This window comes from Lepidothrix coronata, unplaced genomic scaffold (assembly GCF_001604755.1).
Source record: "Lepidothrix coronata isolate B3197 unplaced genomic scaffold, Lepidothrix_coronata-1.0 Scaffold107, whole genome shotgun sequence".
NCBI lineage: Eukaryota > Metazoa > Chordata > Aves > Passeriformes > Pipridae > Lepidothrix > Lepidothrix coronata.
This window is the reverse complement of record NW_016690287.1, coordinates 1092742-1120553: the sequence shown is the minus strand read 5'-3', so window position 1 is coordinate 1120553 and position 27812 is coordinate 1092742. Positions and strand designations below refer to the sequence as shown.

The window sequence follows — 27812 nt, the reverse complement described above, 5'->3', positions numbered from 1 at the left end:
CTCAGCACAACATTTTCCTGCAATTTTAAAATTCTTAACAAACATACAAATACAAACATCAGATAGGCACGATTCTGGGGCTGAATTGCTGTGCTTCAAACTTCTGAGAGGAAATAAATGTGTTCTGACATTTTTATTCTTCTGTGGACACCAGTAAGAAGAGTTTGCAGTAGTCCTTGCTGTTTGGTTTTGGAAGGTAACGTGCACTAAGATAACATTTTTTTCTCTTTTTAAAAAAACAGAGATTGTTCTCCAAAACATCAGTCAGAAGCTGTCAATATAATCTTGCAGAAACTATGATTCCCAGCACCAAATGTCCTTCTTAATGGTGGAAAATCCCAAATAAATATTGATTAAACAATGCTTGGAAATATTTGAAATAAAAACAGCATTGTAACAAAAGAAACGACTGCCCAGACAGATGAATTGCAAATCAAGGTTATTACATTACTGCATTTATAACAAAATGAGCTAATTGCCTCCATAACAGTGATAGTCATCCCATTTGTTTTGGTTTTAAATGATTTAATGACAAGTAGAGCCATTACACTGCCAACTGCTGCTCCCAATGTCTTGTTTTGAATGTAATCATTTTGCAAATGATATAATCTCAAAAGTCAGCTTTCCTTCAAAACATAGTTTGAATTAGTGAGGGATTTTGCCCAGTTCTGACAGTAAAATAACCATTTTGTCATCATGGTAGGCTAGTGATGTATAAGCATTAAGTAATCCAAGATTACTTTATGTTAACAATAACTTACAGATGCATGTATACAAACCTGGGGGGAGGTAGGGAATGGAAAAAAATAAAGGAAAAAAACATGCACAAAAATTCCTTTTCTGACCTCTTAATTCTTAATACAGCTATAAGAATCAGCATTTATGAGCTAGAATTGCAATTATCGATCTTCAGTATGTGTACAGACTGAAAGTTTTACACCTGAATGAGAATTTATAGAAAATAATTATTTCTAAATTACACAGGTTTTTGAACAAGAAAACTTGGAACATTTTGAAATTATAAACAGAAATAGAAAATAAGGATGAAAGCCACTCAGACATCATACATATATTCATCCTTCTTCTAACCCAAACAAATGTTATTTCTACTGAAGTCTGTTTGAAGCTATTCTTACAGACATTCAGTGATGAATAATCCCCAGACAACCCAGTAAAACCACTTCAACACCGGAGTAACCTTACTGTTAGAAAGTTTTACATAACTTGGAAACAGAAGTTTACCCTGAAACTTCCTTGCTATCCAAAATATTTATTCTGTTTGATACTATTCCTCTCCTCTTTTTTCACACTTCATCTGTTTGACAGACCAAGACTGCTACTGCACTTCCCCTCATTCCACTGCTTTCCAGAAGAAACAAATCCAGTTCAGGACATCTTGCTGTTTAGGTCAGGTTTTCTTAGACTTTTGAGAATTTTCATTTTTCTTCTATCCACTAGTGCTGCTGCTCTCTCGTAGAATAAAACTGGAGACTATTTCTTCATGAGATGTCCTGACAAACTGCTACTCATCCTTACCATCTCAGAGATCATTGCATATTTGTCATTTGTTCCAGGTTTTTTTCTGGTAACTGTCTGTGTCTAGTTCCTTGGATGTTACCTTTCTAAAATAGAGATTACATTTGATCTTTCCCAGTCTTTCAATTCATCATCCATTTTCTCATATCTTCAAAGGTAACCCATATTAGTCAAGCTTGTTACAGTCAATTTTCTAAGAACTTGGCTTTGTCAACCTTTCTTCACCGATCTGAATAAGTCGTTTAAGCATGTCCTACCCTGATTTATCCCTATTTTTTGAAAGAGATTTTAATCTGGTCCCATTAATAATATTAGGCCACTGGATCGTACTTAGGTAGTGCATCAGGAATTTCTTTGGTCTTCTTTTAACTAATATATTTGCAGAATTACATTGCTACCCTGATGACTCTTGATAATTGTGTCTTATTTGGTATCCTGACTTTGATTTATCCACATGCACACATTGTATTATGCAATGCTTGTAGCAAGTGGTTTAACTTTCTACTTTCTGGGTCTTTAAAATGCAGTTTGAATTTTTTTTACATGTTGCTCAAAACAGAATACATTCATTCTGGATGCTTAGCATATAATGAACTACATGAGTTGTAGACAATTCCTTTGAAGTGAAGGCTTTTCATCGATGATATCTAGTTTTTATTTATTTTTCATGCTCTATATATTTATCTCTGTAACTAAAAATAAAGCTGGTAACTTTGGGGGGGGGAGTGGTTATTTATTAACAATTCTTACTTTTATTTACTAACAATTCTTAGTTTTTATTCCCCTGCATTTATCTTTTAAATTAGTGAAAAATACTGACTTTCCAAAGTTTTGTTTATTTTCTGAATTATTTATGATGCTTTCCTGGTTGTTCTTGTTATTAACAAAAGTTAACTATAATATTCTCCAGAAGAGAAACTACATGTTGATAAATAAGCTCATGACCATAATCCTCACAAAATAAAAACATATTATTACTTTGTTAGTCCATATTTAAGATCTTGGACTTCAGTAAAACATTCCGCTCGTGTTTCTAATCAAAGGAATACAGATCTTTGTGTTTTTACACAGCTTGTTACAGGCCCTTACATTAAACTGGCTTATATATAATTTTCTCAGGGATCTCTAGTTGCTGTCACTGAACTGCATGCAACTGAAGTCACCATCATGTTTCTGGAGAACTACCAAAACTACAAAGTTGTAAACTGAGCTTTGCACTAAAAATTCATAGAATCATAGAATCACCTGGTTTTGAAGGGACCTTAAAGATCATCTTGTTCCACCCCCTCTGCCTTGGGCATGGACACCTTTCACTAGACCAGGTTGCTCAGAGCCCCATCCAGCCTGACCTTGAACATTTCCAGGGACGGGACATCCATAACTTCTCTGGGCAGCCTGTTCCAGTGCCTCACCACCCTCCCAGTAAAGAATTTCTTCCTGATATCTAATCTAAACCCACTCTCTTTCAGTTTGGAGCCATTCTTCTTTGTCCTGTCACTGCACACCCCTATAAGAAGCCCTCTCCATCTTTCCTGTAGGCTCCCTCCAGGTACTGGATGAGGGGCAGAATCCCTTTCCTCACCCTGCTTTGGATGCAGCCCAGGACACTCGAGGCTTTCTGGGCTGTGAGTGCACATTGCTGGCTCACATCCAGCCTCTCATTCACCAGCACCCCCAAGTTCTTCTTGCCAGGGCTGCTCCTGATCTGTTCATCCCCCTGCCTGTACTGATAGTGGGGATTCTCCCCACCCAGGTACGGCACCTTGCACTCGGTCTCGTTAACCCTCACCAGATTCCCATGGGCCCAGTTCAGTTCTAGCAGCATGGGCAGCTCTGTGAACTGAGATATGCAAAAGACCTTCACGTGTACATAAATGACAGGCCATCTGATAAAATAAATTTTCAGAAATATGATGTTTGGTAGGTCATAGTTTTGAGAGTTTAAGATAATGGTACACTTAATTTTTTACTACCCCTCTCGTACCAGGGGAGAAAACCTACTGTGTTTCTTCAGAGCTCTGTCCTATCTTTGTCTGATGAAGATACCAAAACTAGTTAGAAGTGAAAGGATCTGCTTTTTAAATTATAAGAATTAGCACAGTCGTACTATTTTCTGACCATTTACAGACATTTTCTCCTTTTACATTAGAGGAAGTGGGAATTCATCTCCATAACTATTCTGCAATGAAAAGATACATTCATCAGGGCCTTGCATTTCTTCCTGAGAGGAATATCAGCTTTATCTCCATCAGGATCCTTTAGCAGTAGTTAGTGTGTACACATATCCATTTGGTGTAGAAAGAAAAAGAGAAGGCAGGAAAATATACTTGTCATCTCTTTTTGTTTACAAAGTTCAATGCTTTTTTTTTTTTGCCTTCCTCTTCTGGATAGTCTGGAATATATATTATTAATAATAATCCTTTTTTTTCCAAATCTAATTTTAAAAAAAATGGTTTTCCCTATTCCTCCTGTTAAGGTAAACTCCAGCTCTGCCACATATAGAAATACTGTCATATCAGAGAGGAATTATAGATATAACCTGAGTATTTGAAAGACTTGGATTACATGATACATTATTTTTAGAGTTTATTACATTCTGCTTTCTAATTTATCTTGGAGCTATTGTGAAAGTATTTTTCTTTCTTTATGGAAAGAAAAAAAGTGAAAACTTTCATTAGATATTTGCTGCCCTGAAGGGACTGAGGCCTGTGCAGATCCATGGTGAAGCAGACAAAATAAATAAGAAGTCACTACATGCTGACCACAGCCTCCTGTAACACCTTTTCCCCACTGAAGGGACTGAGTACAACCTGCAGCCATCAGAAGTGGGAGGAGAGGTGTCTGGACTGAAGTAGAGACTAGGAAGTGGGGATGAGAAGAGCCTGAATGGAATTTGAGACTAGGAAATGGGGAGAAAGGTGTTTTCCATGTTTTTAAATGTATGTATGTGTTGTTTCCCAATAGTTAACTTAGTAATTAAATGTATATGTTACTTGGCCACCAGAGATATTGAAATGTGTACAAATAGGTGTGCTGGGAATTTTAAGGGTGAAGTCATGAGAAATGCAATCAGAGACAAGGGATGTTACTCTGCTGTATTGGAAGAAGGAAGCTTTCAACAGTTGTTACAAGTCAGGCAGAAACATTATCAGTTGGAACTTCATACTATGAAATTTTGCTACTTAACATCAGATTAAAAGTTTCATCCTCTGAGTGAACAATAAAGACAGAAGTATTTCCATGACTAAAGAAAGAATACAGTTGTTCCTTTTCTACTCTGAGTTTGTATTCTGGGGAGTTTGTTTTCCACCTGACCCACACTTATAATTGGTGCACACCTGAATAAAGTATCTGAGCTGCAGCGGAGTTTTCTAAGGGCTTATATCTCATAATTGTCTTCTTCTGCCAAAAGCTTCTCCTGAGGCTGGATATTTACACACTCACACATCTGAATTTTTATGTCTCATAAATCCAGAGACAGGCATTGTCTTAGTTGAGATTTTGTTGAAATTTGGTTTGCAATGGCCAATGGGATGAAATTTTCTCTCCTGCAAATGAATGCTCTCTATCTTGCTCTGTCTTTAACACACTCATGCACACACACAAAAAAAGCCAAACAAACAAACAAAAAACCAAACAAAAAAAAACAAAAACAACAAAAAAACCCAAACAAACAAACAAACAAACCAGCCTAAAAAAGTTTAAAAGACTGTATATCCTAGGAATAAACTGAAAACGTGGGGTTTTTGTTCACAAATACATTTTGGATTACTTAAACTCTTTATCTGACAGATACTTATACTGTTATTTACAAAGTAAGCACGTTTTCAAGACAGGATTGTATTTTTGCCCTGGTTTTGTACTGCTTAGCAGAAAAATAGAGAGACAAGAGCAGAGTCTTTGAATGGCACTACACTGTAAATAATAGTGGGATGCACCTTCTTATTCTCAATGTGCCTCTAATCCTATCCACGTAAATACTGAATAATAAGCAATAATTTTTTAAAAAGAGATATATACCAAGCTTTTTAAAAAAGGTGCATTTAGCTGACATGTTGTCTTTAACCTCATTTAATGACTCAAGACTTCTATTCAAAATTAATAATAAAATGGAGAGATAATGGAATATTTGTGTGAAATAAAACTGACAATTGGATGTTAGTAAGACACAACAGTCAGGTGTGAATCACATATTCATATTTTGTGATCAATTCCACGAAAATGGTTCTTTCTGCCAAAATGCAAGCTTTTAACACATTAAAAAAAAAAAAATCTGTTAATGCAGCGTTTTCCCATTAGACATTTAAATTGTACAATAAAAAGGGATGAGTGATGTATTCCACACTGTTCCTGAATAAGCTACAGTACCCTCAGAGAATTAATACTGAGTTATCTGGCTCAATAGCATTGGAAAGTCTTCTCTCTCTGCACAAATGTTAGGGATGTACTAAATGCTATAGATGCACTTGTCAAAGCTGTATATAAAGTCTAGTCACTGTTTTCATCTTAATCTTGACATGTGAGTGCTATCAAGTTTATCAGATAATGGTTATTACTATTAGCAGACCAGTCAATCGAGTGTCAAAACCTGCCCTTTTCCCTTTCAGAGGACAAGGATGGCTGAGGAGTCCAACAGATCATCCTGATGAAGAATATTCTATACCAAATTGAGAACAACAGTTACACAAAATGGTCTATCACAACACCACATGAATCATTGATCGTGTCAATCATAACTGGAACTTTCCAATAAATGTGTTTGAGTGGGAGTTTTAGTTCACTCAAAGGAGCATTGAACAATACAGTTATTATTCTGTTCAGCAAGATTATTTCCAATTACAAGACAAACATATTTTATCACAGATGAAGAAACAAACAAGAATTTGGCTCAGCATCTGAAATTTAAACCAGACATTAAATTAAACCTGCGGAAACTCCAGCTGATATTTACAAATGTGTTTCCAATGGACTACAGATTTTTTCGTTGTTTAAGTGTGTCATAGCTTTTAGTTTTCCCATCAAAACAGATAATACAAAAAAAAAGGAACCTTTTAAACTGGTAACTTATGCAACTACTTAGCAAACATAGTAGTCCTCAGAAAGAGCAGAATATATTCAATAAAATACAGTCTAATTTAGAGAGTAAAGGCATAAGGAATCACATGTTGTGTAGCTGCTACTGGACAGTAAGTGCCTCTTCAAGAAAATTTTTGACAGAGTGATTCATTTTCTTCTTCCACCACAGGATCAGCATAGATATTTCAGGATTATTATCCCAAAAGGAACACTTCTCCTTGGGTTTATTTTTTTTTAACCAGTTATCAAATCCACCCATTTTCAAAGACCAGGAACCAAGGAAACTGAAAAATTAAACATCTGAGATTCATATTCCACTGAACAAAGTAACAGCTTGCAATAAAATGCATTTAGGTCCTTTTCATAGCTTAGTTGCAAATTTCGCCTCAAGTTATGTTCAGTGAAACTCAGCAGAAATATTACACTACAACTTGAGGCAGCTTTCAATAGCTGAAGAATACGTTACAGCTTTATAAACCTCTCCTCATCTCAGAATTCTCATGATTCAGAAAGGATGATCGTGAAGATCATACATAGGGCTTATTCTGCAAGCAAGTCAAGGGGACAAGTCTTGTCTGTGGCCCTACATTGTCAGTGAACGACTCAAGGGAGACAAGACAGTACAATGAGCAGAGAAGCAAACATGGCAGATAAGAACCCTAAGAAAAACAAATTAAAAGTGTTTTATTGTGACCATCGGTGAGCTGAAGAACAGAATACGTGGAAGGACGAGGGAAAAAGAGAGATAAATGACAGGAAGAAAAGAAGAGAACAGAGAAAAGATAGCACCATGGAAAAAAAAAGAAAACACAGAAAAAAAATAATAAATACACAAAAAGGGATTGCTTTTAAAGTAATAAACATATGAGGTTCTTGCAAACCCCAGTCATTGACAGAAGCTCTGTAAATAAGAGATATCAAATACTTAAGCCATGCATACCTTCATCAATGGGTTCATACTTCGAAATAAGTTCAAAGGCAGTTGTTTCAGTGGCATCAGTGTAAAACTGTTCTTTCACAAGAAATTTAATGAGCTGGCTGTCAGGGAGAATTTTGCCGTCTGGCGAGTAAGCCCGGAATAGTTCCTGAAATTCAGATCTGTGCACAATAGCTCGATAAATTGCCTTGAAGTCTTCCATGCTAATTATGTGTCCTGAGTGTTTGTCAACTGTTTTCTGGAAAAAAAAAAAGGCAACCAAAAAAATCCACCACAAAACCCAGTCAATACAAATATATGCAACAACACAAAGAGACACACAAACCACTTTATTCTAACTGATCATAAGAGCAAGAACCAAAGAAGAATCCTCAGGCAACAGTGTGTTATGAGATCATATTCTTTAACTTTTAGATTTGATTTTGTGTGGTAAAATATTTTATACAGATTAAAATGGACCATATGGCATAATTAGCATCTAAATAATTACAATAAATTTATATTTAATGCGTATGCAATATTAAAACACATTATGCAAAGTCTCTAAAATGATGCAAATTAAAATAAATTTGCAGCATAAAAGTTATCAAGTGGAAAATATATTTAATATAATATTTCTCCAACAGCAATTTAGACCATATTGTGAATACTGTCCATTAAATTTCCATACAAAACACAGCAACCAGTAATTTAAAAATGAAATAAGGATGACCAAATTATCATGAGATCCAAGTCTTTCAATACATCAGATAAGAAACACTATTAAAGTTTGAAGACAAGGTATTTTATAATAACCTATGACATCATGTTCTATTCTTAACAAGCCAGACTGGTTAAGTTAGATTAATTATTCACACTTTCAGAATTCTTAAACTGTAAGCTTGTTTTTATACAGCTTACAAAATGTTAGCATAGTAATTAATTTCAATGTTCCAGTATAAAAGCCACTACAAAGTTTAAAAGGGCAAAAGAATTTGAGTACAATACTTTTTTACCGTTTCTGCTTTGAATACTTTTCTCAGATTTAATTATTCTATATTTCCTTTAAAATTTTCTACTCAAGTAATTGTGCATACAAAATATAAATATTTCTAACGTTTTAGCTTGCATTATTGTTAAAAGTTGCCAAATTAAGAGACATTTGATGACAAAAATGCTCACAAAAGTCACAAATAAATGGCAATTAATTGCCTCAATGATTATCACTGAAAGGTGATCAAAATTCGTAATCGTTGGCTCCTCAAACTGAGAGGAGAGCCTAAATTTCACCATCTAAAACATGGCACTTACTTCCCCAAAAGTGTCCATAAACAGGAAATTACTTACTTGAGCTCTGGCTTTGATCAAGACTTTAATCAAGACTTTTGATTATTGCTAAGTTAGATTAGTTTTGAAGCTATACCATAAAACCTAAAAGTTTAATGATACATTACCAGCTCCTTCCAAAGTAGTTCCTAATATACTTCTGAATAAATACAACAGTGGGGTCAGAACATATTAGATAAAGGAAACAAGTACTAAAGTAAATTTCATGAGGAGTTCTAGTGAAAAATCTCACATATCAGTACTTCAGTATTTGTTTTGAGTTTGTGAAAGAGATTAATAATGATCATTTTTAACAGAAAATATTTCAATACAAATGCTAATTACACACATTTCACTATCACTGAGAAATTCCCCAAGGTTGATACCTTCAACCTGATTTTTAACATCTTTAAGAAAGCTGCAAATTTGCTCATTACTGTTAAAGAGGAAAAGAAAATACCAACTTATTTTGGAAATAAATAGTCTATCAGGACTTGGGAGATGTTCACTTAGGCACTGGCATGGAGAGAAGCTGGGCAAAAAAATTAAAGTTTCTATCTCACTTGCCTCTTCATGAAATACAGGCAACAATGCTCCACAGGAGAGCTCTTCAAATTAAAGTTATAAAAATCATGTTGCTATAAAAAGATAGTTATAAATTTCTTCTTGGGGGATTTTTATTATTCTTCTTTTTATTAACGCACATCAAATGTTTGCTATTCAGAAAAAGTATCTAGACAAAGAGTCTTGAGAGGAATTATATGAAAATGTATTATTCCTTAAAAATCTTAATGTTCATAATTCTGATATTGCTCAAAGAAGCATTACATTAAAATAAACTAAAGAGAACAGACAAGGAAAAAAAGCAGATTTTTCTTTACAAACTATGTTTTCTATAAAATGTATTTTTTATGTATAACCATTTAATTAACTGTTGATATGTAGTTACTTACAACAATGTCAGTAAGATTCCCTTTCAGACTCCTTTGTATTTTTACATATTATTACACTGACGAAATATTTGGACCCCCAAGCTACTGAATACACTTAAATTTCTCTCAAATGGCGAAGAATACCTGTAAGTACAGCTACAAATATCTAGATCAGGCTACTGAGCATAATATGTTAAATACAACTAGATCAGACTTGTTCTCTGCAGGTCACTTCCTCAAATAATTACTCTCTTCTCTACCCACAACCGGCCACCTCTCTCAAATTTCTGTCAGAAAGCAAAGTAGATGGAAAACTGAGGAAACTGAGAAACACTTTTAAGTTCTCATGAGATACTCAAGGTTGGCAATTCTCTCAATGCAGTGCAAGTTCCAAAACCACAGGAAGCCTCTTTAGCAAGCGTTGAGCTCATGCTGCCGGTTTTACCTTGGCTTGACAAGGCAGAGAACAATGAGAGAGGAACACAACAGAGTGAGGAAATCACAATGCCTTCCCTCTGCCTGTCTGACTGTCAGCATGACATGACCTGAAAGTTTCTGACTCACCATAGTTAATTCTCCTCTGCCAAATTGGGACAGAATCAGCCAGTTGGTTACAAAATTCTCAAAAGAATCACACACACACACACACACATCTATATATAGCCACTTGGTTTCATTCCCTTAGGAAAAGAGTTTTACCAGACAGCTATTTTTGGGGGAAAAAATGAGGTAAAAAGAAAAATCATAGAGCTTTTGAGTCAGTACTAGAAAGGACCTGAAAAATATGTAAACCCAGGATGTCCTAAGGCCCCCTCAAATTTGCACTATTTGCTCGCTGGGACAATATCCACCTGCTCATAGTTTTCTTCCCTACACTAAATTAACCCATCAGTAAGTCCAATTTCTAGCTGTATCATGTAACCTTATAGAAATCTCTTAAACACTTCCATATCTCTAGGCCCAATACTTTCCCTGGGGGTTAGAGTGCAATTCCTATCCATTCAGGCACACCTCTTAAATCCCAGAGAAGAGGTATAGTGAAGAATGATTGAATGTGTGCTTCATCTATGTTGTTCTGAAGCCCAAGCAGCTCAGACAAGTCCATGTTGTCCTGCTGGCAAAAGGATTTTTAGGAAGTTGCTCTAATGGCTCTGTCTAGGATCAGACAGGGCCGTCTGGGTTCCTTAGCTTGATCACAGAAGAAGCTGGATTAGATGAAACCAGAATATTTTAAATTTTCCCAAGTGCAGACATGCTACAAAAAACCTGGGAATCAAAACTTATGTATTTTCCACCTTACACTATTTTGTTGTGGCAAAGAGAAGGCGCTATGTGAGTGTTGGTCTTTTCTCCAACTTAATAGGACAGGAGGGAATGGCCTCAGGGTGTGCCAGATTAGATATTAGGACAAAATTTCTTCACCAAAAGGGTTGTCAAGCATTGGAACAGGCTGTCCAGGGAAATGTCTGAGTCACCATTCCTTGAAGGTATTTAAAAGACATGTACATGTGGTGTTTAGGGACATGGTTTAGCAGTGGATTTTGCAGTGCTGGAATGATTGGACTCAGTGATCTTAAAAGTATTTTCCAACTTAAATGATTTGGATTCTAATGCGAGTCCTTGGTTATCTATTTTACACAGAAACAAAAATTATTTGCTGATTTTGCACACTTTACTAGCATGAAATACACTTCTCAAAAAAAAATTTAAAAGTCAGCAAATCTAAGACACTTATGTAACTGAACTTCTAAACTTATTTAATTACTTAACCTACATATACCTTACCTTGAAAATATGTGTTACATGTGCCTCATCAAAAGGTATTTGCATTTTTTCAAGCAGCCTCATGCAGCCCTCTAAATCAATATTCCCAGTCTTGAAATCATTCTGAATGACAGACCAGAACCACGTAAGAGAAATGAGGTTAAGGAAACTTCTGGCCCACGACATTGCCTTTTAATAGGGGAAAGAAGGGGAGAAGTTTAGTTCTGTTAAACCTAAGAAGTTTGTACTTTGCTTTTCTCATACTCTAGAACATCCTTGTCTTCTGGTCTCTGGGAACGCAGCGGGCTTTGAGGCACGCAAGGAGAGACTTCTGCTCTGTTCCCAAAGACTCTGAGGGCAGTGACAAGAAGGGCCAAAGGCAGCGTGTGAGGGAAATCAGGAGGTGGCCAGGGTGAAGAAAGGGGTGCAGTGAGAGGAGGAAAATGTGGGGGAGGCTGAAGGGAACGATGGGGAGTGCCAAGAAGCCCCAAGGAGTGAGTGTGCCCAGTACTGTGCCCACCCAACCACCATCAAACTGGCCCCGGCTGACCAGACAGGCTTCCCCTGGCCCTCCCTGACACCCATCTGGGGGTCCCATGTGTGCCCAGGCTGGATCCAGGCCTGGGGGGAAGAGGCATGTGGGGAGTGTCACAACAGCAGCTGTCACAGGACAGGGAGAGGAGGAGGAGGTAGAGCAGCCAAAGGATATCTGTTCTCATCCATGCTGGCTGTGCATCGCCTGCTCCAGTGCCTTCACTGCAGTGGCGTTGCCAGAACCTCGCTCCAGTTCACAGTGGGCTCCTCATCCCACAGTGCCCTCTTGGAACTGCACAGAATGTTTGCTCCCCCATCCTGCCGGGGTTGTCCCGGTGCCGCTCTGGTGATGTCACAAACCGTGGCTGCCCAGCACAGGCCCCTTCCAGCCACCGCTGCTGCCCCCCGCCACCATCTTGTGCCTTTTCCTTCGAGCGCAAAGTGGCCCTCATGGCCTGCCCTCGCCCGCCATCTCCCACCCCTTGGACAGCCCACAGCCCCAGAATGGGCACCAGGAAGGAGCTATTTCCTATTTTCAGCCAGCTGTGCCAGTGTCCTGCTGGAGAGTTGGGCCATCTTGTCCGAGGTGTGCCTACTCTGGTCTGGGACGACAAGCTGGAGAGGCAGGAGGCTGCCACAGCAACATCCTCACCCTCATCCAAATAAACGGGGACACCGTGATACTGACCCACTGCAACAATTTAGGGGGAAACCCCTTTCTTTGGCCCTCAGGATAAACTCCCTTCTGAGTCTGCCCACCTGGGCGGGGGAAGCAGCAGGTTCCAGGGCACAGTGTGATGGCAGACGTGGGGGAACATCCCAAGGGATGGAAGCCCACATGTGTTGCCACATCCCTACTGTGTGCTCAAAACCACCCCGGGCAAGAGGAGCTGTCTGTGCCCTGCTTTGAGACCCACCAGTATCAGCCTTCAAACCACTGGAACAACCTTTGGAAGTCAGGCTGGACTTTTGCCCTGGCTCCACGTACCACCGATGTTACAGGGATCCTTTTCCTCCAGGCACGCTGCTTCGAAGTTGCCAGCCTCCATGTAAATGTCAGCGAGCCTGAGATTGAGACTCTAAATGTGACAGACCAAAGGCAGTTTGCCACAGATTTTGTGAAACTTGTGAAAGCTGAGGACACCAAGTTTCATATTGCCATTCTGGAAAACATTCAGGTTTTGTCAGAGGATATATGAGGGGGAAATCTGTCAAGGAAACTCCCTGTTAGTCACACTTTTAATGAACTGGAATAAACTATTGAATGATCAGCATCTGAACACCAGTGTCTCCAATGTCAAAGTGCTTCCATGGTACTGAAATAAACCCTTTGATATGGTGTCCTAAATATAAAAAAGAAGAAAAATACAAAATGGGGTTGTTTGTTTGATTTATTTCTGGATCACTCAGGAGAGTACAGAAATTTCCATCAGTCAACTACCACTTTAAAAATAATTCAGGTTCGTAGTGACTGGAAATAATTTGCTGTACTTTTTTTTTTTATTTACTTCATGTACTTTTCAACTGCTTTTAAAGATACTAGTAGTGGTCAAAATGTCAAAGGCAGGTGAGTCAGCAAGCAAATTCTTACTTTCCTCTGTAATTTTAACCAATATGACATTCACTTATGTAACTTCATACTAAATAAAGCACTGGTTATAAGGAAAGTTGGAAAGGTAGGTTGGCATTATATCCAGATTTTTTCATTGGTACTGTGAAACGCTGTAAATTCAGCCTTCAGGCTTGGCTTGTACATACCTCTCTGCATGCTCAGGAGACATCCCTAACACAGGCTCACGAACAAAGGGAGATCAGTACACAGGAGGAATAAATTTCTTATAGCTAGTGCAGAAGATATTTCAGGACTGATCAGGGCTGTGTGCTGGGTGCTGAGGCATTACAGAATAAAGCAGTGCTACTTCCCTTCTCCCAGTGTTCCTTACAAAGGCCAAAGGAATGTATGTGATTTTGGTTTACTTTCAAACTATGACAGTGATTATTTCCTAACATTTATCACAAGTTATTACAAATACCTCCCACCTTTGCTCTTTTCTGTAAATATAACTTTTAATTACAGTTTTATCAGAAACAAAAGTTAATTTCAAGCAGTGATGTAAACACTACACTTCTAAAAAATATTGACATGAACATTTAAACATCATTTTACAAAGATTTTGCTGTTGTTCATCACTGATGATGGCAATTGCAGTGTCATCTGTGAACATGCCCTCTCATCTGTGGCTTTATAGCTTCACTGATCAGACTGGTCATGATTGCTTTCACTGTCTTGGTTTAAAAATGTAGAGAAAACGTCATGCAAAAATGCTGTTTTCAAGTTTCTTTTTTGATAAAAAATGAAGATTTTGCATTCGTAGTGACCCTTGATTTGGGGGGTTCCATTTTCTATATATCTGGAGTAATGAAGAGGTGTTTAATACAAAAACCATGTTTCTACATCATTCTATATTGCTGATGACTAAGTCATAGGCTCAATTTTTATTAATAAGCACACTAATTTACAGAGCCTTATTGCAGAAGACTATGTTGCAGCGTTTTCAATGTTTGAATGAAACTGAAATAAATGAAATAGTTCCTTTGATATATACTGAAATTCTTCAGATTTGCATTGACTAGAGCACATTTTTCATCTGGTTGCTCATCATTATTGTCATTCAGCACAACGGTTCTAATCCATGTGCAGGAAGAGACTCATCATGCAGGTTTCTTTCCTGCAAGCAGAAAGCAGGCTGCTGCCCTTCTAACAATGTCCCTTAACAACACCTTTTGCAGATGTCCATTTGTTAGAGAATCTGCACCATGCACTTGAATAGGAAGAAGGCTGGAGCATGGAGAGCATTTTCTGTGCTCCTTTGGTTCTTCAGAGAAAGCTGCATTACCTGTGGGTCATTTCTCTTTTCACCCCACAGCTGCTACTGGGTTCCATCCAACACCAATCCAGCCCTTTAGTGCCCATGTTGCTGCTGGAGAGCAGTCAATGACCAAGCAGCTGTCTTTACATGGAATTTGCTTGAGTATGTGATTATTCCTTTATTGAAAGTAAGAGGAATTTATTAAAAAGTGTTATACAACCCAGGGATGCTTTAATGAAGATAACCTGTTGTGAGTCTAGTTCACATCTGCAGTACAAAATAACAGACGAAATTTTGGACATAAATTTAAGTACTAACAGAAACAGGAACAAAACACTAAAAATTCTGGATTGTGAAAAAGCACTTTATTCAAACACAAATATTGAACATGAACAAGCAATAAGGAACAGTAGAGAACAGTGAAAAAGGCTGAGCAGTCAGATGACTTTCACTTTCAAGGTTTATTCCACCAGACCTTATGAGATGCAAATACATGGTATTTTGCAATATACTGTTTGGTACTGTAGAACTCAATTATCTCTTCTTTAAAATGCAGTTTCTCTATGGCAAAATTGTAGCAAAGAGTGCAATAATAAAAACATTTAATACTGTAGGATCACACAGTCTTCCTATCTTCCCCATCATTCTACCCTTACAAACTTTTCATTATCCTTCCATTTCCTTTCTCTATAGAAGAGGGAATCTGTGAAACCAGAATCTGCAACAGAAGCTGCTCAGAGGGATGGAATTTGGGCAGAGGAAATGTTCTCATCAGCCTGAAAATGCTCACTCAGTTTTCTCAAGGCCTATGAAATTAATCTTGGAAAGGTAATTCCAATACAGGCTTTGTCATTTTTCCCTCTACCTTCTCTGGGATGGGCTTGGAATTTTTTAATTTCTTTTGGAAAGAGGAAACTTGGGGAGGAGTAAACATTATGAGAAGAAAGTGAAGATGCACAACTTCATTGAACACTTGACTGAACTTTTACCTATACACCTTTGTGACTCCGCATATCTTTGAGATCTGGTTGTAACTTCTTACCTTTTTGTCCATACCAGGAGGTTTTTTTGTTGCATAGGGAATCCATGACATCTCTCATTATCTTTATTTCTAAAATAGCCCTCTTTTTCTCTCTACTGCTTTGAAAACCATTCACATTCTTATAGCTGCTTGTAAATCCATCTCTTTTTGTTGTCATCAGCACCCTGTATTTTAAGAACAGAAATGAAGGACAGGCATGTGTAACAAAAACAGAAATTCAAGTTGTCCAGCTAAATCATGCAGTAGGTGTCCACTGCAGCCAGTACAGCATACCTGGAATTGGAGCTCTATCTACCTATTTACAATCATAACTATCTGCTGTTAAAGACTTGCTCTGTGCCAGCAAAAACACATTATCATCAGTTATCTTTCTGTAATATGCCCCCAATACTGTTTTTTTTGTTCTTATCTTTGGTGGTTACTGAGTGGCCATGGTTCTTTGTCACAAGGAGAAGATCATCTACTCCATCAGTTCAGAACAGTTACGCAATAAGATGTAATTTTCTTTCAAAAGAAAATAGAACTTCTGTTGAAACTCCATTTACAGGCTTGCAAACTCATTGGAATCATCGAGTCGGTACAAATGTACCTGAGCCAAATTGGCTCAAATTTTTTTATTTCTGACAATACTTTTGAATCTACCATTAATTGTTGTTGCAAAGAAAATCAACGTTTTTTCTATGCCAGTAACATTAGAGCTTGGTTTGGACTTCATCGTCAGCTTAAAATTAAAATTGGAAGATGCTTAAAATTAGTACGTGGACTGAATATTTAATGTCCACATTATAAAGTTTGCTTCATGTTTTGCTAGTACTACAGCAGGTGGAAAACCTATCAAAATGAGGACACTTAGCAAAACAAGCTTACTCATTTCATTTTCATATTCATTCAAATATATGTGTGGAATTAAAAGCTAATTTCTTTTTTGTTTCAGAATAGACAGACAAATCTGTAATAGGCAGTAAAGACTCCAGTTATCTGTTGGCAGAAATCAAAGTCTATCAATACTCACAGTCTTTGGAAGAAATTCATGTTTTCTCCTTTACGTTCTCCAAAACAGTACTAATCCTTTCTTTGCTTCATTCATGGAATGAAAAAGGCATTTTTTTGTAAAAAAACCCAGCCTTACTTGTATGTTTTCCAGGCTGTAGTCTGTACTAAAATCTCCACTGTATTTCTTACTCCCTATTCCTTACCAAGTGATGGAAAAGAAAGGAAAACATGATTTTGAAACAGAGGAAATAAAAGTGAAGGAAATCCAAAGAACCTTCTGTCAAGTGTATCTCTCTCACTGATCTCAAACAATCAGTGCATTAATGCTCCAGCTATAGTGAGACCACATTCAAGGATTATTTTCCCTTCTATGGTAAGAATGGTTTAAAATGTTCCAACAAATCTGAAAAAGCAGATTACATGCCAAGAGCAAGACAATTTTCGGGTCTGTATGTCAGCATCCACAAATAGAGGATTTTATAGTTCTTTTTAATGAAAGCCTCAGAATTACAAAAAATGAATGTGAAATGGTTTCAAAAGTCATTATTTCAAAAAATAACTATTTTGAACTATACAAAGCATACTAACCTGGGATTTTCCAAGGTTACAAGAGGTGTTTGTTATGGAAAGGCTTAGGAATTGCCACCATACAAAACTGAGGGAATAAGATACACAATATTTAAAACTGATGACCCATATCATATTAGGTCAGCTTTTTTTGTAGATGTAGGTACAGGCCTTTTAGTCCTGAATCTTTATACATAACTAAAGGTCACCAGAACTGCATATGATCCAGGTGTCTCTCCTCAGGGGAATGGAAGCCCAGTGTCTAGAATGGCATTAGAGGAGAACTAGCAACCTGGAAGAGGAGGGATCAGGGAAAGGGTGTAAGTGGTGGGATGTTGAAGAAAAATGTAAAAAGGCAAATTCACAATTGGAGAAAGGAAGAAAAAAGAGACAAGTATTATAATTCCACTGTTCTGGGACTTGAGGAGACAGTTCCAGAAGAGTGGAACTGAAATCTCAGCTCCCTTGCTGTCTTTCCTTCCTTGTCTTTGGGGCAAGTCACCTTGACTCAGAGATCTCAAATCAATACTCCAGTATATGCAATCTTCAGCCTCTCTGTACCCAGGAAAGCCAACAACTCTCCCTGATCCCCCAGGTATCCTATCAGAATGCATTAAAATGATAAATAAATAATACAATAGTCAGCTCTTAATAACTGAGGTAGGGAACAACTTAATTATATGTGACACATGTGCAAAGTAGTCATGATCCCAAATAAAACTCTCTTATTATTATTAACTATAAGTTAATGCAAGTTTGTTTCACAAAGTTGAAAAGCATTAAGAAACAGGAAATTTTCTATCCTGACTGAAATTTAGAATTACAAACCTACATCCTCAAGCACTCTGCTGTGTTCTTATCTATGACAGGTTTTTTTACCAGCAAAGCCTCATGATCTACCTACACAGATCACAGAGCAGTGCACCAGCCCTTGGCAAGCCTACAGCTACTTAGGTGTGCTCATCTTCACTGGCAGAAAGCTCATGTTCCAGGTAGGAACAGCCCTCAGGGGCAGAGTGGTGGTAAAGCAAGGGATCAAAAGGCTTTATTTATTCACTTATTCATTGTTTTTCCTTAAACACATATTGTTTAAACACAAGAAGTTTAGAGGCCTGAGGGAGACAAGAAGACATCGAGTACAGTGCTGCTCACATAATTTCACTGTTACCTGACTTCTGAGACACAGACCAAGGAGTTAGACTTTAACCCAAATGCATGGTGCGGGCCATACTAAGTCCTATACACTCAAATAAGATGAAGAAACATGTTTGTGTCCATAGCCATGCATGTTCATGACTGGAGACTCTCACAGAGGCCCATTTTGGCATTAGTCCTCCAGTCATTCTGCCTGGACACATGGTGGACTGCTCGTCTTTTTTTTGCCACACACTCACATTTATTTCCCTTGGAAGTTAATGTGTATTTTTGGGGTTCTGTGATGACAGGAGGTTGAGACAGGACTGGGGAATGTATCCCACTGTGGAGATTCAATGGCTGAAAGAGTTTGAGTTCCTCTCTAGGGTAAGAAAAATATATACTCACCCTACAAGCCTCCTAGAGAGTGGTTTCAATGGAGAAAAAAAAGTTGCTTTGGTTTCAGATAGAACCATTTTCTTTCTGGAATGAGATAATTAAAAGGAAGGTGAAGATGAACAGATTATTAAGGGGGGGGGGGTTTATTTGGTAGAGTTTGGAGTTTTTTACCCTGCATTGAAGTTACTATTAAGAGAATGACCTTTGAGAAGCTCACCACTCAGAGGTCAGGCTCACCGAGAAGTAGAAACTCCTGTGTATGCCTTTAACAGCTGTGTTGTCCTGTGTGTAGCACGAAATAATTAGGACTCCACTGATCTTAAAGCAAGTTACATAGATGACTTACCTTTAAAACCAGGTATATTCCAAGTTATAAAGGTTCCTTATGCTGTCTTTCTTGCTTTATGGCATTCAACAGATGAGAAAAAGCACTTTTTGTTTTTAATGCTTGTGAGTTCGTTAGTAAATGTTTTTTACATATCCCTGAGATTGTTTTTCAGAAAAAAAATTTTTGCCAGTTCACTGAAGATATTATTAATTTTACTTAAGAACTTTATTTCACACAAGACTTCCCGTTCGCAACTTTTAATTATATCATCATTAGAGACAGATATGAGAAGCACAGCTTATTTCAAGTATTTATTATTCATTCTTGTATTGTTAATGAATCAATGCCCGAAGTGCATCTGCAGAAGAAAGTCACCTTCTTGTTCATCAGCTTTGCATGTCCATAAAAGAAATGTGATTTCTTCAGGTATGGTATTACATAGAATTCAGTACCATTGCTTTCCATATATAACATCTACATGCAAATTTATTCTGTTGTTCTTTCTTAAATAATTAACATTATCTGCTAATATATTCTTGCTCAGACCAGTTCCTCTAGTAATTATCATTGAGTGTGCAGTGTGTATTCACTGAGCTTCTGTAGCTCATTCCTTCTCTTTCCATCAAAAGGTCATTTTAAAGGCACATCGACAACATGCTTTCTATGATCTGTAAGTCCTGCAAGAACCAAGCTGTTATTTCAGCCTCTGGGCTGTAGTTCTCTATGCCTAAATCCATTACAAAGTATGGATTTATCTGAAGCCAATGAAAAGCGTAATTAACATTTTGGTATTTGGTGTGCGATAATTTATTTTCCATTATCAAAGTTACATAGGCTGCCAAATGCGTGATGCAGATTATGGGACAAACTGTGCTTAAAATTCAGGTTTTTCAAAACAACCTGTTATTTCCTGTGAAGTATTCATGGGGAGACAGAGAAGATTAAAATGCATAGGTTCTATTTTGCCTTCAGCTGTTTTCTGGCTCCTCTGTTTAAGTCCCAGTTCGACAAAGTACTTAATTGTTTGATTAATTACAATCATTTGACTATTTCCACTGGGAGGAATAGTATGATATAGGTACCATGATGCTACAGTTAGTTAAATCATACAAAATGAAGGACCTGATAAAGAAGGTACAGAGAACAGGAGAAATTTCCCTTCTTTTGACTGTGAAGTTTAGACCCGCTTGGAGAAAGTTCCTACAGACCAAGTTCCTGTCCTCCAGTGGTCCAATATATTTTATAAATCAATTTATATTATCCTGCTGCAATTTTTTGTCCTAATCTATGAAACATGTTAATCATAAAACAATTAATTTTTAAATTAATACCTCTAAATCCAGAAACGGGCTGAAAAGTCTAGAAGCTTCAGTAAATTAAATGCTAAGCACTTATTTATGCTCTAGTCATAAATAAGTCAAGTGAAGCACCTATCCCATGGATATTTAGACTGTGAGCTGTAAAGAGTATGCTCACTCTGGGAGTGTTCAATGTCTTAATTTAAGGAAGTTCAACTCTGTGTCTCATTTTTCCAGTGGAGTTCCCTTGCAGCTTCGTTATGAACTGGCATTCACACACACCTGTAGAAAATGTGTTATTGTGTGCTACAGAATGCACAATTTGTGGGTATAAAAAGTGAAAGATTAGCATAATTCATTACTTAGCTGGAAGGTAGCTGGATCCAGCAGAGCAAAATTCTTTTTAGTGACAACTGACTACTGTTTATTGGGAAAGTAAAAACATGAAACACTCTGATCTGCTGAGATTCTGCAAGAGTGGGGGTTGCTTATGGGTTTTCAGATAACAGGAGGGAGGAAGAAAATTAAGTGCAGAATGAAGGTGGAAAAAAACTTAGATTTTTGCCTGCCATTAGCATCCTTATTTCAGAATTTTAGGTTGTTTCCAGTATTTAAAAAAAAAAAAAAAAAGGCAACAATAATTTTAAGAACTCCTTTAGTTCTGAGAATTTCTTTGAGTTCTGTGAACATGTAGGACCAGACTAGAAGAGGTGAAAGCATTTGCAAGTCTACCCCTGTAACTGAGTAGGTAATTCCAATGGCTAAATCCTATTGATATTGGCACAATATTTTTATAAGCAAAATATAGTGAAAACAAAAAGGACTCAATATATTAATCATAAAATTCTGCAGTGAAAAGTGACTTTGACGCATCTGTTCCTGTTTCATTAAACCCCTCACGGGCAGCATAATCCTGATAATTTTAACTCCCCAGATGAATATTCTCTATTTCATTTGCTTCTAAAAGACCAAGTTATTAACCATGTCATATTGTAAAATTATCATCTAAAGACTTCATGATGTGCTAAGTAGAAAGGAAATTGCCAGAGGCTGTAAGCTCTGGGTCAAAGGACAGTTGTTTGTAGCTCGTTGGTATGATGAAGTGAAATCAGAAATTATATTAAATGTTAGTTTAAGATGTAATTAGTGAGGAATTTATGCATTTTCCAGTATTCCACACAGATCCATAGTCTCATATAAACAGTGGCAGTAATGCTTGCTTGGGTACATCATTTCCCTACTCCAGAAGCAGGAAAACAATGCAAAAGTCAAAATATATTGCTCAGCATTTGTTTGCTTTTATTCCTTTCACCACTTCTCTTTTTACTCAGCTGTGCAACCCTGACTGCCAAACTATGGTTTCACAGTAGAGCTCAACTCAGTCTGTCTTTTTCCCTTTCTGCCTTTAGATACTCACAGAAAATTCCAATAAAACCTAAATTACCCTTGTGACTTTGTAGCATTGGGCCAGAAGTGAGTTTCCAGGTTGGTGTGACATGAGTACTGAGTACCTCAAAGGCTCTTTCTCAGGTGCACAAGCTCAATGCTGGGCAATCTCTTTGCTTAGGCTGGTAAAAAAAAATAAAGACTTCGCACAAAAGACTTCAGCTGGACTCCTTGTTTTGATGTGAGGGAATCTGGCATGAAATAGGAGATTCTATTTACCCTTGGGAAGTTGGTCTTAATGCCTTTCTCCCCTCAAAGTACACACCCTGTTACCTGTGCTGCATTCCCAATTTAGTGGTTCACCCAGTATCCAGAACTCTGAGCAACCCCTATTTCCTCCCTTTAAGGCAAAGTCTGGATGCAGACCTTCAGACCAAACAGTAGAAGCTCCTCTTTGATGTGTTAGGTGGAAAGGATTAAGATCCTGTTTTCCACAAACACAAAAGAAGGAAAGAGGGCTTGGCAAGAAGCGCAGTGAATGTGAGCACCCACGCCAAAAAAAAACAAATGGAAGGAGTCAAAAAAAAAATCTAAGTATGATGGGGGGGAAAAGAGTGGTTGTTCTTAGAGTACAGTAGTGCCTGACCTGTTTCTTAAAAAGGACAGAGAATACAATGGATACAGGACATATATTTCTATCAGACTGCCGAAATAAGGACTAGCGAATCCTGAAAAACTTCAAAGGACAAGAGAATTTTGGAATGCTTAGAGTAAATATGGCATACTCTAGATGATATTGTGCTTAAATAAGAACAACACACACAAATAATTCATTGAAATCTGTTACCTGCGTGTTTTAAATAAAAGAAAGGGTATTTGGCACTCAGCATGTAGCCATTATTTAGAGGGAATAACTGAGGATGGTTACATTATTAAAACAAAAACCTATATGACCAATGGCTTACTAGTGTCAAGGGACATGTTAGCTAAATATAGTGCACTGAAACACCATGTTGCATTAGGCATTAGAAAAACATATCCTTTACTGCATTAAAAATGCCTTTTTACAGTTAGATCAATTTGGGATATTTTCATCACAGTTTGACTACTCCATTTTATACCAGGTGAAAAACTGGCCTCAGGATTTTACTACTGGTGTGACAAGTACTGATTGCTGTCTAGATTGGGGATAGTACCTTCTACCCAGTAACAATCTCCTGTCCATTTGGTGTTAAATCCATCTAAAATCTTTGTACAATTGATCTTGGTACTGGGATGTCAAAACACCAGTCAGCCTAGTTCTCAAAACAGATTCGTTACTGCTCTGTCTGAAGAGCTTAGACCCAGCCTAACGAGATTACATGCACTGTGGAACTACTGCAGCTCAGCTGATTTTGGGATTCATGCTGTATCTCTGGCAGAATCCCAAGCTGTGCTGCACAGTATAACTATTCTGGCATTGATGTTGCTACCTCTGGGGTCACAGCAAATGCATTTGTGGGCATGAAATGCTCTATATAGGACAGGGCGGACCTACCAAGTAAATTTTAGGGGAAGAAAAAAGCCTATATATATACATATAAAAGACATAAAGTGTATGTGTGTGTGTGTATACATAAATATATGAAAAACATAAAAAGTCTGAGTGTGTGTGTATATATATATATATATATATATATATATATATATATATATATACTTTGATATAGGCTTTGAGATGAAATACAGCCAATAAAATTAGGAGACCTAAAAAGTTTAAAAGGGCTAAGCTCTAACTCGCATACAGGATGCAAATTGTAGTCACTTATTCAATGTTTAATGTTGTATCATTGAAGATTCAGTCTATGCAGATTCCAGATAATCCTCACAAGAAACAAGGTCGTAGTGAAAGACATATTTGAGGAATTATAGAAAAATAAATGTATCCAAGCAAGATGAACCTCAGTACACTGGCTACATCTGTGTTAGTCTTCACATTTCAGGATAATTAAAGTTTTTCTTTGAAAGAAAATTTAATGATCCCATAATAATTGGCTGACAGCTAAACTTTTTCCCTGGTTGCCAAATAGATTTACAAATATGCAGTTAAAAATACTGATGTAGCTACTGTATCTAATATAATTATAAAATATTGAAGCTTTATAACAAGCATTTGTTGATAACTGCACACTATTTTAAAAAAAACAGCAAATACTATGTTTTTCAGAATAACAGCTTCTGAAAATACTATCTGCTCACTTAAAATATTGAACTTAAAATAATTTTGATCATAGATTACTGTAAATACCTCTAAAACCAGTTACTATATATAAACTTTCTATGGCTCAGATAAAAATCTATCCCACATTAAATCTATCCCACTCTCATGTTCAATCTAATTTGTTTATAAAAAGACATCACTTATACAAATAAGGATAGCTTTAAAAATAATACTTAATTTAAAAGTTGTTATTTATATTAAAAGAATATTTAAATGCCTCGATTGTGTCAAATCAGGTGAAATAGCACTAAGAGTGAATATTTCTTGCTAAAAGCTTCCAGGCTGAGTAAAGGCTTGTGTATGTATGAGTTTTGTAGCTATGACAATGCCCATGTAGAAACCCAGACAGAAGGAATATAAATATTTATTAAAGACGTGTTTATCCTGCTTAAAATAGTATTGCATGTTGTCAAAAATTCCTGAGAAGAAACTGTACTTGTAACCTGCATCTTGCAGCCTGCATGCATCCTATGGGAAGCCACATCCTAATGAATTACTGTAATGATACAGGAATGCTTGTGATTGCATAGACAGAGCAGCAAGGATAAACAGCATCAGAAAAATCAGCTTCCACCCACGAGGGGAATAAAACTGTGACAAGTCTTAGGTGGGAGAAGCAGTGAGTCCCTGGAGACAGAAGGAAACCTGTCCAGAGGGACAAGGTGGAGTTAATAGTAGAGCACTGGCATCCAGTAGGGAAGAGATGCAAACTACCATCCTCGTTCCAGGTGGGATCAGTTGTATCAAATGCCCAGTGAGATCAATGACTATACAGTTCCTGTCCATGCCCACATTGCTCCTGGGAGAGATTGGGGATGGGTGTGTTCAGGGACCATTGCTGCCCTTCCTCACCTCCGTGCACGTGCTCCTGCAAATCAGGCTGCGGGGTGAAGGAATGCCCGTGGTTACGGCAGGCTGCTCCCCAATTTTTCCATAAGGCACATTCCAACTCATGTGGACTGGATGTGTGTTGTCACATGACACAGGAGGAAAGAAACATCTGACTCTCAGGAGAGGTGGTGGCCAAAAGTAGCCTGCTGTTGTTAGAGCAATTAACTGGCCTCCCTGAGGGGTGTTTATAAAAGAGCACAGCCTGAAAAAAGCAACAGCGTCAAGGCTTCTCTGGGACCCTGTTCCACTGTTGGAACAACCTCATGATAAAAACTCTTACTCTTTCTAGCCAGTCACAGTTTCTCCTGTTCCTACTGGTGCCTGTTTTCTCTTGTTCTTCCACAGTGTGCCTCTAGGACACTGGACCTGTCTCCATTACAACCTCCTGCAAGGTAGTTGTAGACAACAATCACATCTCCCCTTTGCCTTCTCTCTTTAGGGCTGAACAGCTGCCTCTGCCTCTCCTTATGCATCCCACCCCTCTAATCAACCTGATGCCCCTTCATTGGACTTGGGTCAGTATTTCAATGTCTTTCTTTTACTGGGGAGCCCTTAGGGGACACACTGCTAAAGGTACAGTCTCACAAGGGCTGAAGGGAGGGGAAGTTTCAGACAGCCCATCTTTACTGAGTAGATTCCTTACAGGTTTATAAAGAATCTCCCTTGCAATTGCAGCTACCAGTGAACGCAGGCAGATAATCTCTCCTTTGTTTTTAGTACTCCTCTAAGAGTACTAAAGCCACACAGCCCAGAGAAGTAGGAATTTACTTTTTTTACAATGCAGAGTGGTAAAAAGCTTGTGAAGGATAAAAGGGGGATGACTAGGGACAGGAAGTTAAAAAAATGGGAGTTGGATCAGGGTTGGAGGCAAATGGATTTTGTAGCAGCAGACTTGCCCATAGCTCCTGAATAGTATTCTGCTTTTTGCATATAGCTCAGCTCTAAATTTATTCTACTGTTTCCATATAATTCTAAAATTCAGTGCCAAACTATAACCTCTCAGCTTGTGGATAGTTCTCCATATATCAATTTGTCATGACCTTTTCCTTCGTTAACCAAAATGTAGCTAAATGATCCACTCTTATGCATTAAGAAATATTGATGTTGTTTAAGGTTTCAGAATTGTTGATCAGTTTGCTCTCGGAAATTCTGTTTCAATTTTCTATTCAAAGAACAATATATTGAAAGTAAAGAACTAAGATGTTTACCTTTACATATTTATACTTTCTAATACATTCTTTAACAATCATACATTAGTTATTTTTAGCTTGCTTGGATGGTGTGTTGGTTAGTTTGGCTTGCATAAGAGTTCTGTTTGATCATTACCTTGTTTCATCCCTTGGATAAATTTGGGATAGAATTTACATTTACTCTCTTTTTTTTTTTTTATGTTAACATGAAACATTTCAAGAAAAAGAAGAAAGAACATTATTTCGAGTGGGCTGTTTTAAAAATGGATTAAACAGAATGCTATTGCTGTATAGGATGCACAACAGAATGGCACAATTTAGTGTCCCTGATTTCATCAGCAGACTCTCAGCCCCAATTCACTGTACGTAACTGTTTATCTTATATCTTTGCAAAAGTACCTGGATGGCCATTGCAGATTCTCATTTCTGTCATCAATTAACTGGAAGATTGTGGATGGAAAAGAAAGGCAGTTAAACCATTAAACTTACAGCAACACACACTCTCAGCTTTTAAGTTACTGGATGTTTGTTCCGAGTCTCAAGAAGATGGACTGTGCTTCAGGAAATCGATTCTGTTCTCATTTAAGCCAGAGGACCTTGCTTTTGCTGCATATCCTGCTCTTTCTTCAAAAAGATTTATTACAAATGATGTAGAAATTCTAATGAGGTTCCCTGAAAATTTAGATTCCCTGAAGGCAAACTCTGCAGCGTGTAGCCTCCCTCTTGCAGTGGTGTCTTATCACACGAATCCCTAAATGTTGCTGCGGATCTCCACTGTTTTAGCAGGGTCTGTATTGGGGCACACAGGACTGTGGCCTAACCACACAGAGAAATCTTCTGCTGTACTGACTGCTGCTTTGGCTAAACCAAGAAAATCTGTATTCCCTCTAGAGATTAAAATCTAAAGCCTGTTAAGACTGAAACATCTATTCTACATAATGTTAAAAACACACATAAACTTCACAGGTTATTAGGTCATGTAAAAGCAGAGGAGCAATAAATTACCTCTTCTCTTTTAAACAGGTGAGTTAAGTAAAAGGAGTTTTATCACCACAATGTGCCTTGTTATTACTTCCAAATATATCCATTTAGGAATAAGGAGTGAAGGAGATTAAGTTTCACTCCTTACACAACAAAAGCTATCACAGAGAAACCTGGGGTACAGTCACTTGCCACAGGCCATACTCTGAGTTGCTGTGAAACTCTCTCTGAGCTGTTCAGTAAGCTGGACATGTACACCCTGGCATACCCCTCCTGCTTTGCCAGCTCCTAGAGGGGGAAGGAAATGCATGAACTCCAACCTGACCATTTCTTTCTGCTGCTATTGATCTGCTGAGAAAGCAAGCAAGGAATAGAGAGTGCTCACAGAA

General features: G+C 37.6%; 2 protein-coding genes across 3 annotated transcripts in view; one reads left to right on the top strand and one right to left on the bottom strand.

Annotated features, from left to right (window-relative positions):
- PLCZ1 (phospholipase C zeta 1) overlaps nucleotides 1–12392 on the bottom strand; it is a 47155-nt gene extending 34763 nt beyond the window's left edge. The window contains exons 1-3 of one of the 2 annotated variants that reach the window (XM_017823911.1): nucleotides 12260–12392; nucleotides 11572–11695; nucleotides 7553–7787 (exon numbers count right to left, since the gene is read on the bottom strand). In XM_017823911.1, the coding sequence (XP_017679400.1) occupies nucleotides 7553–7787; nucleotides 11572–11695; nucleotides 12260–12273 (373 nt within the window). In that variant the 5' untranslated portion in view covers nucleotides 12274–12392. Of the gene's footprint in view, nucleotides 1–7552; nucleotides 7788–11571; nucleotides 11740–12100; nucleotides 12164–12259 lie in introns of those variants that run through there. The other variant, XM_017823910.1, reaches the window with a different exon arrangement.
- Nucleotides 12393–12500: 108 nt separating this feature from the next.
- On the top strand, nucleotides 12501–13404 carry CAPZA3 (capping actin protein of muscle Z-line alpha subunit 3). Its single transcript, XM_017823915.1, is given in 5 exon segments — nucleotides 12501–12736; nucleotides 12739–12797; nucleotides 12799–12847; nucleotides 12889–13325; nucleotides 13327–13404. Coding segments are annotated over 5 exon segments (825 nt in total). The 5' UTR covers nucleotides 12501–12534.
- Nucleotides 13405–27812: the final 14408 nt, after the last annotated feature.